Raw genomic sequence first — 15513 nt, forward strand, 5'->3', positions numbered from 1 at the left:
AGTGCTCCGGCTAGGTCTATTGCGTATGCGCCCCCTGCAACGATGGCTCAACGCTCGTGTACACCACCGAGCCTGGGCTTCCGGCGGTTACCGAATCAGAGTGACTCAGAGCTGTGTTTCAGCTCTGCAGCCCTGGCTAGTGACCGACTGGTATCAGCGGGGAGTTATGATGGGAACTGTCTCGTACCGAAAAGTTATCTCGACGGACGCTTCCAACCTTGGTTGGGGCGGGATATTCGAGGGCAGACCGGTCTTTGGCCTATGGTCAGACACGGAGAAGCTCCTCCATATAAACTGTCTGGAGATGATAGCGGTCGAGTACACTGTGAAACACTTCCTCCCTTTTCTGCGGGGCCACCACGTACTGGTTCGAACGGACAACATGTCTGTGGTATCGTACGTGAACCGCCAGGGCGGTGTCAGATCCAGGCCACTCTGCGATCTGGCGGAACGCCTCCTCGTCTGGGCTCAGCACCACGTGCGCTCGCTCAGAGCCACGCATGTGCCAGGACGCCTGAACGACGGACCGGACAGACTGTCCAGGAACAACGTTCCCCTCGGGGAATGGTCCCTGCACCCTCAGTCAGTCCAGTTATTGTGGCACCGCTTCGGCAAGGCGGAAGTCGACCTATTCGCGTCGACAGACAACGCCCATTGCCTAAGATTCTTTTCGAAGAACGAGGACGCTCCGGCCCAGACATGGCCCAGATGCCCGTTATACGCGTTCCCTCCGGTCTCATTGTTACCACAGGTAATTAAGAGAATCAGGGAAATGCGTCACTCGGTGCTCCTCATAGCCCCCCGATGGGAGAACCAGACATGGTTCTCGGAGTTGGTGCGGCTGTCAGACTCAGCCCCATGGCCGATCCCGGTGAGGAAAGACCTCCTTTCCCAAGCCGGCGGATCGATTTGGCATCCTCATCCAGAGCTATGGTCTCTGCATGCATGGATAATCAACGGGTACCCGTTGCTTTGCCAGAAGGGGTCGTGAACACGATCACGCAATCTAGAGCCCCCTCTACCAGGCGGCTCTATGCGTCTAAATGGTCGGTGTTTACTAAATGGTGCACGGACAAGGGCTTACAGCCACAAACGTGCGGAGTCTCGTGGGTGCTTTGCTTCCTTCAAGAGATGTTGGACAGGGGCAGGTCCCCCTCCACGCTCAAAGTATATGTCGCGGCCATCGCAGCGTTCGCCGAGTCGACGCTCGGCCAGGCGATAGGAAGGAATGAGCTCATCATCCGCTTCCTTAGAGGAGCCAGGAGGATGAATCCCCCACGGCCCCCCTCGGTTCCTATCTGGGATCTTTCCCTGGTCTTAGAGGCCCTGAAAGCACATCCCTTCGAACCGCTTCACTCTGTGGATTTGAAGTACCTCGCGCTCAAAACCGTGTTTCTGATCGCTCTTGCATCAGTTAAACGTGTGGGTGACTTACACGCGCTCTCTGTGAGTGCTACGTGCCTCGAGTTTGGACCTAATGACTCTAAAGTCATCCTTAAACCGAGACATGGTTATGTCCCCGAAGCGATCGGTACCCCGTTCAGAGCACAGATCATTTCACTCTCAGCTTTGCCGGCATCAGGCAACGAGGTCGATGCGAACCTCCTTTGTCCTGTCAGAGCACTGAGAATTTACGTCACGCGCTCCGCCGCCTTCAGGCGCTCGGAGCAGCTTTTTGTTTCGTTCGGTGGGCGCACCAAAGGTCTCGCCGCCTCGAAACACAGCCTATCCAGATGGATAGTGGACGCTATTGCTGCGGCTTACGCGTCAAAAGACCTGCAATGCCCCTTGGGCGTTAGGGCTCATTCCACCAGAGGCATGGCCTCTTCGTGGGCTTGGTCCAGCGGGATTTCTATTCATGACATTTGTACGGCGGCAGGCTGGGCCTCCCCGTCTACATTTGTTAGGTTCTACAACCTAGAAGTCCCCGCCTTGCAGGCTAGACTCCTTTCAGTCTGAAAAAAAAAAAAAAAAAAAACCGACCCGTCCTAGCGACTCACTCGTGAACTGCGCTACAAGGGTAGATGTGTTCAATATAAGACCGGCAGTGCCGCTCTGTATGTATATCCCCTCATAAAGTGCTTATGTACAGGTGCGAGCCCACTCTGTTGGCCACCTAAATTTCACTTATCCATGTCCCCCGGGGCGTTCCCCCCTGGGATTCATATAGTGACTGCTTAAGCGCACACGGCGTTTACAAGGGGTTCCCGGTGCGTACTTTCAGTACGCAGTACGAGAGAACCTCTCGTAAGAGAACGTACTCGGTTACTTAACGTAACCTCGGTTCTCTCTAGAAGAGGGAACGAGTACTGCGTTCCCTGCCGTGTCGCGCTTCGAGCTCATTTCGCTTCAGCGATCAAAATCGAGTGTTAGCAGCCTGAACTGCCCCTTATATACGCTAAGCCACTCCCATTTCGGCGGGCTTTGCCGCGTGAGGGCGCGAAGCCGCGTCACGCCTGGGGCTCAGTGGTAGGCTGCAGCAGTTGCCGCGGAGCAGCCAATGAGCGCGCTAGATTGCCCGCTCTAGGTCTGACTGCTGCTGCACTGCGTTTACAAGATATGGAAATTTAAGGATAAATTTTGGCTTCAATATCTCGAGCAAAGAGACTTTACCCGGTGCGTACTTTCAGTACGCAGTACTCGTTCCCTCTTCTAGAGAGAACCGAGGTTACGTTAAGTAACCGAGTACGTTTCATTGGGTAACCAGAGGTCTTCTTCCCCCACGGTGTCATTCACTCTTAACTACATTTCCCATCATCCTGTTCTGTCACTCATTGATTCATTGATTCTCCCGTCACCTTGTCGGTATATGTGTGTATATATTCCTGCTTGTTTCAGTGTTTGTCACGGAGTCCTTGATTAATGTCACCACACGCTCGTCTGTTTCTCGTCTTTTTTTTGGTTTGTTTCTTGTTTTGGATTGCTTGTGGAGTGGATTTATGATTTACGGATTACCCAATAAATACTGCAATTGGATCTACCCGTTTGTGTTGTGCATTCGTGACATGTTTTTGTATAAAATATTTTGATTATTCCAAATAAATAATTTATGGGGGGAGAAATTTTGTTTATATTTTAATGCCCATGCCAAAAGTACCCGTTGATGGAAATCTGACAGTTTGATGGGAATTTTTGATATGTTGTAATTGCACATACATAAAAATCTTATACCCCCAATATATGAAAAAGCTTGTTGTGGGAAGATATTCCAGATGGAGTCTTGATTTTTCAAATACAGATGAAGTCCTAAGTAAATTATGTTACACTTGCTTATCATTAGTCTGCCAATTTCTAAACAAAGCCAGAAATGACTTGTAGACTAAGTTAAAACATTACATCATGTTGTTATATGAGTGACAAGACTGTTTTCAATAAAGACATGACCGACGAGATTATTTTTATTTTTGCACAATTAGTGTTTGGTCATACTGGTGGCGAGTTAGATGAAGATCAGATTCCATTTAGTGACCAATTTATGCAGAAAACCAAATAAGACATTCAGAAAAGTTGATTGCTGTTGTGCTACTCATGCTGTATGGTTACAATCCAACATGGTCTTACAATGCAATTTGACCTTTTTCATAGATTTGCCAGCTACCGCCATTTTCATGCATTTTGGCTGCAGATTGAACCTGCCACTAGGAGAATTGCCCGTGTTGGACAGTCATCAACAACCACAGTTGATACGACTGCTGACCCGCCACGTAGACCAGTAGGTTTGGGGGTTTTGTTGCATTTTTTTCAAATAAAAAAATTAAGATCAACAAATAAATGTAAAGAGTTTCACAAAAATGTATACAATTCACAAATAAATAAAATGAGATTTGCAAATAAAAAAATATTTACAAATGTTTTATTATTTTACAAACATAACTCAGCCTGGCATTTATTTGTGAACTGCTTTCTGTGCATTTGTAAATCAGTGCACACATTTGTGAATAGCTTCTTGTGCATTATCCTCTCATCACTGGGCATCACAGGAACTCCTCTCCACTGGTTTGAGTCCTATCTCACAGGTAGGTCCTTCAGGGTCGCATTGGAGTGGTGAGGTATCCAAAGCACATCAACTGACTACAGGGGTTCCTCAGGGTTCAGTTCTTGGACCGCTCCTCTTCTCCATTTACACCACATCACTGGGACCCATCATACAGGCACATGGCTTCTCTTACCACTGCTATGCTGATGACACCCAGCTCTACCTCTCATTTCAACCTGATGATCCCACAGTAGCTGCACGTATCTCAAGCTGCCTGGCGGACATCTCGGCATGGATGAAGGAACATCACCTGCAGCTCAACCTGGCAAAGACTGAGCTTCTCGTCCTCCCTGCCAATCCGTCTCTACAGCACGACTTCACTATCCAGCTATATTCAACTTTAATCAGCCCATCAAGGTCGGTCAGAAACCTTGGAGTAATATTTGATGAGCATCTGACCTTCACAGACCACATCACAAAGACAGCTCGATCATGCAGGTTTGCACTGCACAACATCAGGAAGATCAGGCCTTTCCTAACTGAGCATGCAACACAACTTCTCGCCCAGGCCTTGGTTATCTCTAGGCTTGATTATTGCAATGCTCTTCTGGCTGGTCTTCCATCATGTGCAACCAAACCTCTACAAATGATCCAGAATGCTGCAGCCCGTCTTGTCTTCAACGAGCCCAAAAGGGCCCACGTCACTCCTCTGTTCATCTCTCTGCACTGGCTACCACTCGCTGCTCGCATCAAGTTCAAGGCATTGACGCTCGCTTACAGATCGACCACAGGCTCAGCTCCCTCCTACTTTCACTCGCTCCTACGAGTCCACATCCCTACCAGAAGCCTGCGATCGGTCAATGAGCGACGGCTCGTGGTACCATCACAGAGAGCCACAAAATCACTCTCCAGAACATTCTCATTCACGGTTCCATGCTGGTGGAATGGTCTCCCTACCCTCGTCCGGAATGCAGAATCCCTGACGACATTCAAAAGACAACTGAAAACTCATCTCTTCCGTGAGCACTTGACATAAAAAAAATAAAAAATAAAAAAAAAACTTTTCCTTTAATTCTCCCTTGTTTGGCTTATGCTACTCTCTCTGAGCAATGCCTGAACTTTGTATTTTGAGCACTTCTTGCGTTATTTTTGCCTCTTCACGATGACTCGCTTGCTGTAGTCCTCAGTTGTAAGTCGCTTTGGATAAAAGCGTCTGCTAAATGACTAAATGTAAATGTAAATGTAAATTATCCCCTCACACATCTGTGGATTTTCAAACACTTCTTGATTTGATTGGAAGGTTGTGGTTTGCTATGGTCGATCTCACGGGAGTGACAGGTTGCCAGTAGCCTATAGGCCTACATGTCATCAGAGAAGAGATGTCTCCAGTAGGTGCAAGGATTTTGCAAGGATTTTATTTTGATTAAAGATTATGGGTTCAAAATTAGCACCATTTGCCAGCCAGGTGCTGTTAAAAATATGCAGGTAGATTTACTTCACTCACCAGCCAAAAAAAACAACAATAGTAATCTATTGAGTGGCTGGAAAATTTGAACATTCACTAGCCGTTTGGCTGGTGGATGAAAAGGTTAATTTTGAACCCTGATTATGAAGCACACGAATTAAAAAAAAAAGGGTAGATTTTTATTTCATGTCGACTGTAGGCTAATGCAAGTCCTCTCAACCACCAGAGCGCCATTATCACCCAGCAACAGAAAAAAGACAATATGATTTGTTAAAAAAAGATTTGAGGGCGGGGTTTAATCTGTTGACGCGAATGCTTTTCCACTTCCTCCTTTCCGCGTTTTGTGTTTTGGGCAGAGAGCAGAAGGCAAGACGTGAACTCGACTCAGGCCATAACTTTTAAAAGAATTCTAGAAAACAGAGACATTACTGCTGTGAAAATCATGTGGTTTAAACTCGCTGTGGTCGCTCTAGTGTTTCTGAGCGCCAGTTGTTCTGCCAAAAAATGTAAGTATAACTGTTTTCTGACAAATGTGTTCTGCCAATTTTATTCTATGTTTCAATGCTTTTTACGCTATATATATATATAAATATATCAAATGCGTTCGAATCCTTCAGTAGTTTTAAGGATTATTATGTTTTTCGACTTCAATAGGCTATGACGTACTTTCAGCTAACGCGAGGAATGCGGAGGTTAAAATTATTTATAATGGTTAAAATATCAAACGTGTTTTTTTCGAAACTTTAAATAGCATGTGGAAATCTGTTAAAAATGTTATTCAAACATGCCTAAGACATGTTTGTTTGTCTGAAACCCCCAGAACATTTTACTTTCACTTTCACTTACGGAGGGGAAAACCATGATTTAGATAAACTCGTTTTACTGGATATTAATGGTTGGTAGTTATCAAGTTTCGTTCAAAAGACTCATGATAACATGTTATTTAATTAATTTATAATATATATTGTGTTAAAATTACTGCCATAATGACGAAACATTATAGACTGTAGAATACATGCATAAGTAAATAAGATACGTGAAAAATAAAACATAAGGACAAAGGCAGTAAACACATTTCCAAAGGCAATACCGCACTATATAAGTGTAAACAGTATTCAGATTTCAAAATAACAATGTTTTCTTTTGTGTTGTCTCTAGCTGACCCCACAGTGCAAGTGTATAGCCGCAACCCTGGCGAGTACGGCAAAGATAACGTGCTGATCTGCTATGTGAGTGGCTTTCACCCCCCTGACATCACCATCCAGCTCCTCAAGAACGGGGTGGAGATCCCAGGCAGCAAACAGACCGACCTGGCCTTCGAACAGGGCTGGAAGTTCCACCTGACCAGATATGTTGACTTCAAGCCGCAGCCTGGAGAGCATTACATCTGCAAAGTCACTCACATGGGGGGATCTCCAAAATCCTACACGTGGGGTGAGAACAAATCTGAAGTTTATCTGGTCACTGCCTAAAGAAGCCCCTTTGTTTATCTGACTTCCAGAAAGTTCTAGCAAGGACTTTTTTCTCACTTTCTTAGACGTCTGTTCATTGGATCTTAGAGTTTAATTCCTCTCCTTCATGTTTATTATGGCATATGCTCTAGTTCAGTCCTAAACTGATTTTGTTTCAGGACAAAATAAAAAATATCTATCTATCTATCTATCTATCTATCTATCTATCTATCTATCTATCTATCTATCTATCTATCTATCTATCATTTTTGGCTTCTAAATGTCTATGAATTTTGAAGGTTTCACCGTCTCAACAGCCAATAATTCACTGCACAAAAAACATTGTGATAATTAATTAAATGAGACGAATGAAATGAAATTAACAGAGACCAAAAAATGAAATTAATGTTTGTTTTTCTCTCTTGTAGAGCCTGACATGTGAACATACAACAGTAAGTTCTGATCATAATATTATTAGTTTTGAAAAAAAGGCTTGAATGTTTGATAATAGTAATTGTTGTTCTGTAATTTACATAATGCATACTATATGTAATTTATAGCATATCCTGTAAACAATTGTTTGGTGTATGTATTTCAGTTACTGTCTTTAAAAAAAATTATTGTTAGCAGGATCATTTATCAGGAACTGTATGCTATTTTTTTTTCACAGATTCCGGAAAACAACAGATCTTCCTTACTCCCATTTTCTCCAAAACTTAAATTTAAGCATTTGCATCTGCTTTGAATTCATCATGTAATTTCGGGATATCCAATCCTGCTCCAGGAGGGATAATATTAGCTCCAATCTCACACCTGCCTGGGCGTTTCTATCACCCTGAAGACCTTGGCCAGATGGAATAGAGTTGGAGCTCAACTCTGCTGGATAGTTACCCTCCAGAAGCAGGATTGGACACCCCTCATGTTCATTTCTCATTTCTCAGCTTCATTGTTTAGGACAGAGGTGTCTGATCCTGTTCTTGGACGGTCAGCGTCCAGCAGAGTTGATCTCCAACAGTAATGAAACACACCTGAACAAGGATTGGACACCCCTGCTGTACGATATGCTGCCGGTGCTGATTAGATTCAATAGCAATATGTTTTCTAAGAGGATGAAGAGAAATTTAGTAATAACAGTAAATTAGGCATAATTACATGCAACTAGCCCTCAACCAGACCCTAATCCTATCCTAACCATATAGTAAGTACATGTGGTTAATTCATATTACTTAGTACTTAAATATATAATTACACTGTAACAATGACACCTTAAAATAAAGTGTAACCGAAATTTCTAACTTCCTATCTATTTTAATTTCTTTTGATGTATGACTTTGACATTTTTTGCTTTGATTGACATGTTTAGTAGGATGAATGATATCCGTAAAGATCATTCATATGCCTGTGTTACACTCTATATCCTCTATCTACCAATTTCCTATAAACATTGGGTGTGGCATTTCTTGCCTTAATTTAGTCTTCGCAACATGAGCACTTTTACAACTAAATTACTTTTGTTTGAAATGTAATTCATTTGAAGATTCAGGAGAAGTGACTTCTCAATTTTAGAGGTATAATTCTAGCTGTCACTGGTTCAAACATGTTTATAATGTTCAACAGCCTTTAGCTTTTTTGTAATTTACCATAAATAAAAGAGTTTCATTGTACAATCAAGGATGAAAGATTACAAATTAGAAGTTCGATTAAAAATGAGACTAAAAATGAAAAAGCCTTAGAAATGGAAACTTTCTATCAATGATGTATGGACATTTGACTGTATAATTCATAATGTTTTGTTATTCAGATCAATAAATTATTTTTTTCCCCCTTAAGTATGTGTGTTTATGTAAAACATTTTTTAAAAATGAAAGGTTTAGTTGTGATCTTGTGGTCTGGGCCTCAAATTAAATTGGTTCACTTTTTGGTTACAGTTGATGTTAGTGTCCTTGTTACACATATTACATGTATTTACTGTGTAATAATAACTATAAATTATGCATAATTACATACAACTGACCCTAAATCAATATAGTAAGTACATGTAGTTAATTAATACTACTCAGTACCTTAAAATAAATGTCCCCTTTTTAGTGTCTTTGTAACATGTTACATGTAGTTACTGTAGCAACTATAAATGATGCATATTTACCTTCAACTCACCCAAAACAATCCCTAACCCTATAGCAAGTAGGCCTACATGTAGTTAATTATTAATATTGCTCAGTACTTAAATGTAAAATTACACTGTTACACGGACACCTTCAAATAAAGCGTAACCTCGTTCTGTTCTGGATCTGAGTTTTGGTTTATGGTCTGGCACAAGACGAGTCTATTTTCAACATATTTGGGGCTGTTTTCTTTTCATGACCCACTCAGGAGGTCTCCAGTCCTGTTTGGTGATGCAGCAAACATTTATGAGAGCCTTGTTTCATTTTCTGTATTTTAGGAAAGGCAAACGTCACATATTCATTTTTATAGAAAGTTTTATTTGCAAATATATTTATATAATAATAGCTTTCCTGTTTGTCAAGTCACTAAAAAGCACGTTCTTGAGCTGGGTGAGGCGCACTCACCGCGCACGCGCAGTTGCAGCAGCGTCATTGACGTCATGTCCGTGGGAAACGTCGGCTGCTAGTCCACGAATGTCCAGCGAGATAATTATCTATTCTTTGTTTTGTATTTAATTGTATAAATGTAAAGATGATTCTTACTGTAAAGCCTCTTCAAGGAAAAGAGTGTAATGTTCAGGTAAGCTTGTGAGTCGTCTGGTGTTTTGAAGTAGTAATGTGGCTGTGTTAGCTGCTTTAGCATAGCACTGTGCTGCATCTTTCTATTCATCTTTATGTTGTAAATGTAATGCTAACATGTGCTAGCCAGTGATCTATAGATAACGATGCTGCCACTTATTTCTGCTTTAGCTCGTTAGACGCGATTTACACTCTAGACGCGGTTATTTTGTCCTCGACACAATAGATGTGTCTCTATACTTATTGAGCTCCCTAACGTTACCTAGATGGTTTTGAGTTCATATGCGATGGTGAACGTGTTTGTGATTCACAGAAATAATGTCTAGGTAGAAAGATCAGTGAGTTTTGAGCCACGGTCAGTGGTAGTAAACTAGTTAGATCAGGCAAACGTTGGCAGTTAATTGATTTACTAGTTCCTGTATGAGTACTTTATTGGTGTGTTTTTTTTGTTGTGTAACAGTGTTATTTTAGTATTAAAGAGGTACTATTTTATAAATTTTTATATAAATTTTTGCATATTTATTTATTTATTTATTTTAGTTCCAGTTCTATTTTTTAGCAGGCAAGTTAAACTAAATTAAATTGTGAAATACTGCCTCAGTAACTAGCTAAAATTAGTTTACCATGTTTTGGTAAAATATTTTATAAAGAGTTAGTTCACCCCAAAAAACGAATAAAATAAAGTAAGAACCAATGAGCTTCATTCTTCTGCAAGAACCAATGAGATTTGATCTCGTGAGGCAAGCAATTGCTGTTGAGCTTCTGTTTATGTTCGCTGATCAATATTTATATGTGAATAAAAAACCTAGCCTAAACTAATAAAAAATTCAGAGTTTAATTTGTGTGTGTGTGAACTAACCCTTTACAACTATTGTGACTTCTGTTTCATTCCGAAGTTGAAAAACATAAAAAAACCCCGTTACTTACAAAATAAATTTTATTTTGTAAGTAACATGTTAATTTTTTTTAATGTTTTTCGACTTCAGAATGAAACAGAAGTCACAGTAGTTTTTTTTCTTCCCTATTGTGACTTATATCCGAGTGAAACGGCTTCTCGAACAAGAACAAATGTAGGGCGGGACTTGATTTTGTCCGTGGGGAATGGGCTTTATGCACAGCTGCACTACTTCCTGAACTTCAGGCAGCTCCTTTGTTTCCTGTCTGCCATTATTAGACAAACTGATTAATCCAGGTGTGCCTGACCAATAAGAATAAACAGGCACACCTGGATTAATCATTTTGTCCAATAATGGCAGACAGGAAACAAAGGAGCTGCCTGAAGTTCAGGAAGTAGTGCAGCTGTGCATAACGCCAATTGATTAGATGGTTGTAGTTTGCTATTGGTGGATCTCATGTGAGTGACAGGTTGCCCCGCCCTCATGACAGTATGCAGGTCATCAGAGGAAGTTATTTTTTCTTTTTTGTATAAAGATAAGGCCACATGATTTTTTTTTAAATAATGATGTGCACAGACAAATAATTTATAATGCAATATTTAATAAAAAAAATAACCCCAGTTAGACTTACACACAGAAAGCAATCGGTTCAGTTATACAAATACAGGTCATGTGTATAAATATGATCTCCGCCAGTGAATAGATACAATTGTCAGCAGATGTGTTCTTCTGACACACAGGTGACAGAAAATGAAAAGGTATCGACGGTAAAAGAGTTGGTATCAAAGCGTTTAAACATCCCTCCAAGCCAGCAGAGACTGCTGTATAAAGGAAAAGCGCTCGCAGGTAAAAGCTTTCTCTTTTGCCATATGTTGATCAGTAAACATGCATTCATCATTCAAGGTAACGCTAACACTCTTCATATTTGGATCTCCTCCAGTCATGACCAGTGTGTGTTGACGGTTGTTTTGGTGTGTCCAGATGAACACAGGTTGAGTGATTACTCGATTGGCCCGGAGGCTAAGCTGAATCTGGTGGTGCGTCCCGCGGGAGAGAGGAGCAGCGGCGCGGGCGGGACCAGCGGCTGGAGTAATGACAGAGCGGGCAGTGGCGTATGGCAGTTACTGTCAACTGTCCTGGCCAAACACTTCAGCCCAGCCGATGCTGCAAAAGTGCAGGAGCAACTCATCAAGGTACATACAGACACAAATATGATCATGTGATTCTAGCTGTCTATCTTAATTTTTCTTTCCTTTTCTTTTTATTACCTTTTGTTGTTGTCATTTTAATGTCTTTTGTGGTGAAGTTTCTTCTCCTTTTTTTTTTTTGGCCCTAAGGACCTTAAATGCCCCTGAAATCAATTTTTAGCTTTTAGTATGAGTATGTTAGCCTTATGCTGTGTTCACACCAAACGCGAATAGAGCGTCTGGCGCGAGTGATTTCAATGTTAAGTCAATGTAAAGACTGAGCGCGTCTGGAGGTCCTGCGGTGCGAATGAGGCCTTTAGCGAGGCGCGGTAGACACGAATTGATAAATGGGGGCAGGCCCGCTTTTCAGATTATAATGTCATTTTAAATGTTTGGCCTTAATAAGTTATTTTATATGTTTGGCCTCAAATTATTTTGTAATATGACTAAATGCCTGCGTGAAAGAAGGAATGACATCGTTCAGCTAGGCTACATGTTAACTATGAATGTGACACTGAACACTTGCAGTCATACATTTCTGAATGAGATGAAGAAAAACTCACATAATTAAAGAAGTCGTTTGATCTACGTTATAACGAGTCATTAATGTATTTTAACTTCTATGTTTCATATAATAGAACCGAAGCTATAGATTGTGAATTTAAACATTTCTCGTTCACCAGCGGCAGACGTCAGGAGGACTAGCCGAGGCAAGGCTGTTCAGGCGGGTTACATGAGCGCTGAGCGCCTGGATCTCACAACTCCGAAACATCAGATCAAATTTTTTAAATAGGTGCTATCTTTATAAATAAATCACAGATTTGCGCTTTAAACAACTACATTCTCGACTGAACAACTCTTAAAACTACATTTCGTGACACAATAACAGTAGTTTTTTAAAATTTCACTGCCTTTCTTGCAAACAGAAAACCGCCTAGCAATTGCCCCTCCCATAAGAAGCGGATTTCGCCTCGTACGCGCGTCAATTTCACTTCAAACGCTTGCGTCCATTTCGCGTTGGACGCGCGAATGCATTCAAAATGTTCAAGCGTCAAACTAGACGCGATAGACGCGAATTTGACGCTCTATTCGCGTTTGGTGTGAACGCAGCATTAAGGTTTTGAATAAGCTGGTGTGTTCCAAAACAATTACACAATTCGCATTTAGGAGATATAAGCATTCAAAACTTAGTCTCTCTCTTTCCGCTAAAATGGATCACATATTTTTATGACATCACCGTGGACTTCATCTTCATCACATGTTCTGTCCAATCAAATGCTCTCTAGAATCTGAAGCTCCGCCCCCTATGCTATAAACACCACCAGGCCAAAACGACCGTTGACATGTCACAGAGCAATATGGGTTGGAGTGTGTGTTCGGTTGCTCAAACGCTCAAGTTGTATTCCGTTTTCCAGCTGTACGTTGGTTAAGAATAAAATGGCTGGAATATATTCACACCTCTATTATTGAGTCAAACGTATCATCAGCGCTCGGATTCGCTTCCATGCTGCATTCAAGTACAACTTGCAGTTTGTGAGGTAAACTAAACACTATTGGCTATTTGAAAAGGGGGAGGAGCCATTCAATATGTCCCGCCTTAGCTTCCTGTTTCAGTGGAAATTACGTCAACGCATCTTACAAAGCTGCGCGGGCACTTCAGTGGGGCTTTAAAGGGGACCTTATACAGTATGTCCTTTTGCAAAGTCTTGATTTAGTTTTTGGGCTCTACTAGAAGGTTTTCATACTATTTGAAAAAACATTATTTTTGTGCACATTTGCTTTTATAGATTAGAATTATTTTTCTATACATTATGAAATCTTATTTTTATATTTTTATAATTTTTCATTTTAGTTTGTGATTTTATGTGCTTTCATTATTATTTTATATTTTTAGTACTATTTTCAGTTAGTTGCCAACACAGTTTCTAATTTTCATTTAAGTTCTAATATTTAAATTTTATTTTTAGCTTTGTCAGTTAACAAAGAGGATTTTAATAGTTTTAGTTTACAATAACACTGCTCTTGATTTACTCAGCCTTTAGAAAGCAGAATAACATAATAATATTACATTTGTTGAATGTTTAAGAAGTGAGCATCATACATGTATCATACAATCCTTGGTCATGATGAGAATAGTACAACATTTGAGTGTTTGATTTGGTCAGGAATTGACCCTTTGCATGGAGTTTGATTGACAGGTGATCTGACCAATCATACTTCGCTATCCGCCATTTTGTCGGACAAAACAGTCAGGAGAGTTAGTAGATTAACATGGGAGGATTTGAACTTGAGAAGCGGAGTGTACTGATGTCTTTCCGCGGTTAAAACAACATTCCTTCTGATGTTCATTCATGTTTATCTGATGCTATAAATGAATTAGAAGGAAGAGATGATCGGTTCACGAGCAGCTTTAACTGAGGCGACACAGCGATCTGTCAGACACATTAAAGAGCCACAAAACAGTATTTATTGTTTAAATTTCTTTTCAAAAATGACCAAATTTGAATGGTGAGACTTTGTTTAATATCAAAAGTAACCCAAAAGTAACCTGGTCTGTCAGTGTGTTGGCAGTGTCTCTGCTCCGCGATGTATTTTTCACTGCATGAGAACATGGTGTGGCGTGAGAGCGGCGTAGCTTGTCGGACAGTAACTAAGGGGGGCGGGTCTTTGCGAACAGTCAATTGACAGATCCCAGGTTAATTTCTTCTTCTCCCCCCCCAGGATTATGAGCGCTCCCTCAGACAGCTCAGTCTGGATGACATTGAGCGTCTGGCCAGCCGCCTGCTTCACCCTGAGACAGAGGCCATGGATACCTCATATATGGACTAAAACACACTAGACTGATGGAACAACTCCAGCTCCATTGAACTCCTCCTACCACATACATGGTTTGAGAAGTCCAGGCCAAGGAGAAGGATGTACTTCATATGGACTTCTAGGGAGGAAAATACAAGTCAGACGTCCCCCTGACATCAGACTGGGCTTCTCTGATGTTCAAGAGGCCACGATGCTTACCATTGCTTTCCCATCAGAGGAAACCGGTGGTGCTTTTAGTGCAACTTTGTAAATATTGTGTGCAAATGGTTAAACGATGATAATAAAAGGTGTTCTTGATCAGCTTGATCACTTTCTTGCTTTTAAAAAAGAAAGAAAAAAATCGAGTGGAATTGACAGACAGTTTGGTTGTAAATGCATCTTTATTTAGCTTGTTTTGGTTGTGAAGTCATTCTAACATTTGGCCAAAATAAAAATGCCTACTTTTTTTTCTTTATGCATTTTGCCATATAAAATGGAGGAGCTCTTGGGTTGAGTGTGGATATATTGAACACAAGCTAAACATGTATATGTCCAAAGGCAAATCAAAATACGGAGTTAAGCATGACGTAAACATCATTACTTTGTTTCTAACTCTGCTACTTTTAAAACATGACTTCTTCATGAACACTGGATAAATGATTCATTTACTACAGCTGTAAAACTACAGCTTGTAACATGTGCAAAAAATGACATGTTTTGTTAAGTATTCTAACTGGCATGGTTGGTGACATTCTTAAGAAACCGGTTGCAGGAACAGAAAGTGTCACTAAAACACTTTTAGAAGTACTTACAATCCAACTAAGACTAATATAATCTGATGAGATGCTGAAGTGAACTTAAATGTCAGTACCTTTAGGACAAATTACTACATCCTTATTCACGACATATTACATAGTTGGGCTGGGAGATAAGAAATCTTGAGAGAAATTTGCATAGATTTTTTTTTTCTCTCTCCAAAGACATCGCAATGGTTGCCA

The 15513-nt window shown here is 41.0% G+C and overlaps 2 protein-coding genes across 2 annotated transcripts; both read left to right on the forward strand.

Moving 5' to 3' along the window:
* Window positions 1-5731: 5731 nt before the first annotated feature.
* Window positions 5732-8721, forward strand: b2ml (beta-2-microglobulin, like). Its single transcript, XM_079638429.1, has 4 exons — window positions 5732-5947; window positions 6600-6875; window positions 7321-7344; window positions 7563-8721. The coding sequence occupies exons 1-3, from the start codon at window positions 5884-5886 to the stop codon at window positions 7332-7334; spliced, it is 354 nt and encodes a 117-aa protein (XP_079494555.1). The 5' UTR covers window positions 5732-5883; the 3' UTR covers window positions 7335-7344; window positions 7563-8721.
* Window positions 8722-9419: 698 nt separating this feature from the next.
* Window positions 9420-15268, forward strand: ubl4a (ubiquitin like 4A). Its single transcript, XM_079638440.1, has 4 exons — window positions 9420-9637; window positions 11273-11378; window positions 11514-11725; window positions 14441-15268. The coding sequence occupies exons 1-4, from the start codon at window positions 9590-9592 to the stop codon at window positions 14546-14548; spliced, it is 474 nt and encodes a 157-aa protein (XP_079494566.1). The 5' UTR covers window positions 9420-9589; the 3' UTR covers window positions 14549-15268.
* The last annotated feature ends 245 nt before the right edge of the window (window positions 15269-15513 follow it).

Source organism: Phoxinus phoxinus (assembly GCF_949152265.1).
Source record: "Phoxinus phoxinus genome assembly, chromosome: 15".
NCBI lineage: Eukaryota > Metazoa > Chordata > Actinopteri > Cypriniformes > Leuciscidae > Phoxinus > Phoxinus phoxinus.

Excerpts from the sequence above, each read along its gene's own strand:
- b2ml (XM_079638429.1), top strand. The coding sequence starts at position 5,884 with ATGTGGTTTAAACTCGCTGTGGTCGCTCTAGTGTTTCTGAGCGCCAGT. Across the intron at positions 5,948-6,599 it reads CAGTTGTTCTGCCAAAAAAT|CTGACCCCACAGTGCAAGTG; the intron begins GTAAGTATAACT and ends TGTTGTCTCTAG.
- ubl4a (XM_079638440.1), top strand. The coding sequence starts at position 9,590 with ATGATTCTTACTGTAAAGCCTCTTCAAGGAAAAGAGTGTAATGTTCAG. Across the intron at positions 9,638-11,272 it reads GAAAAGAGTGTAATGTTCAG|GTGACAGAAAATGAAAAGGT; the intron begins GTAAGCTTGTGA and ends TCTGACACACAG. Across the intron at positions 11,726-14,440 it reads TGCAGGAGCAACTCATCAAG|GATTATGAGCGCTCCCTCAG; the intron begins GTACATACAGAC and ends CTCCCCCCCCAG.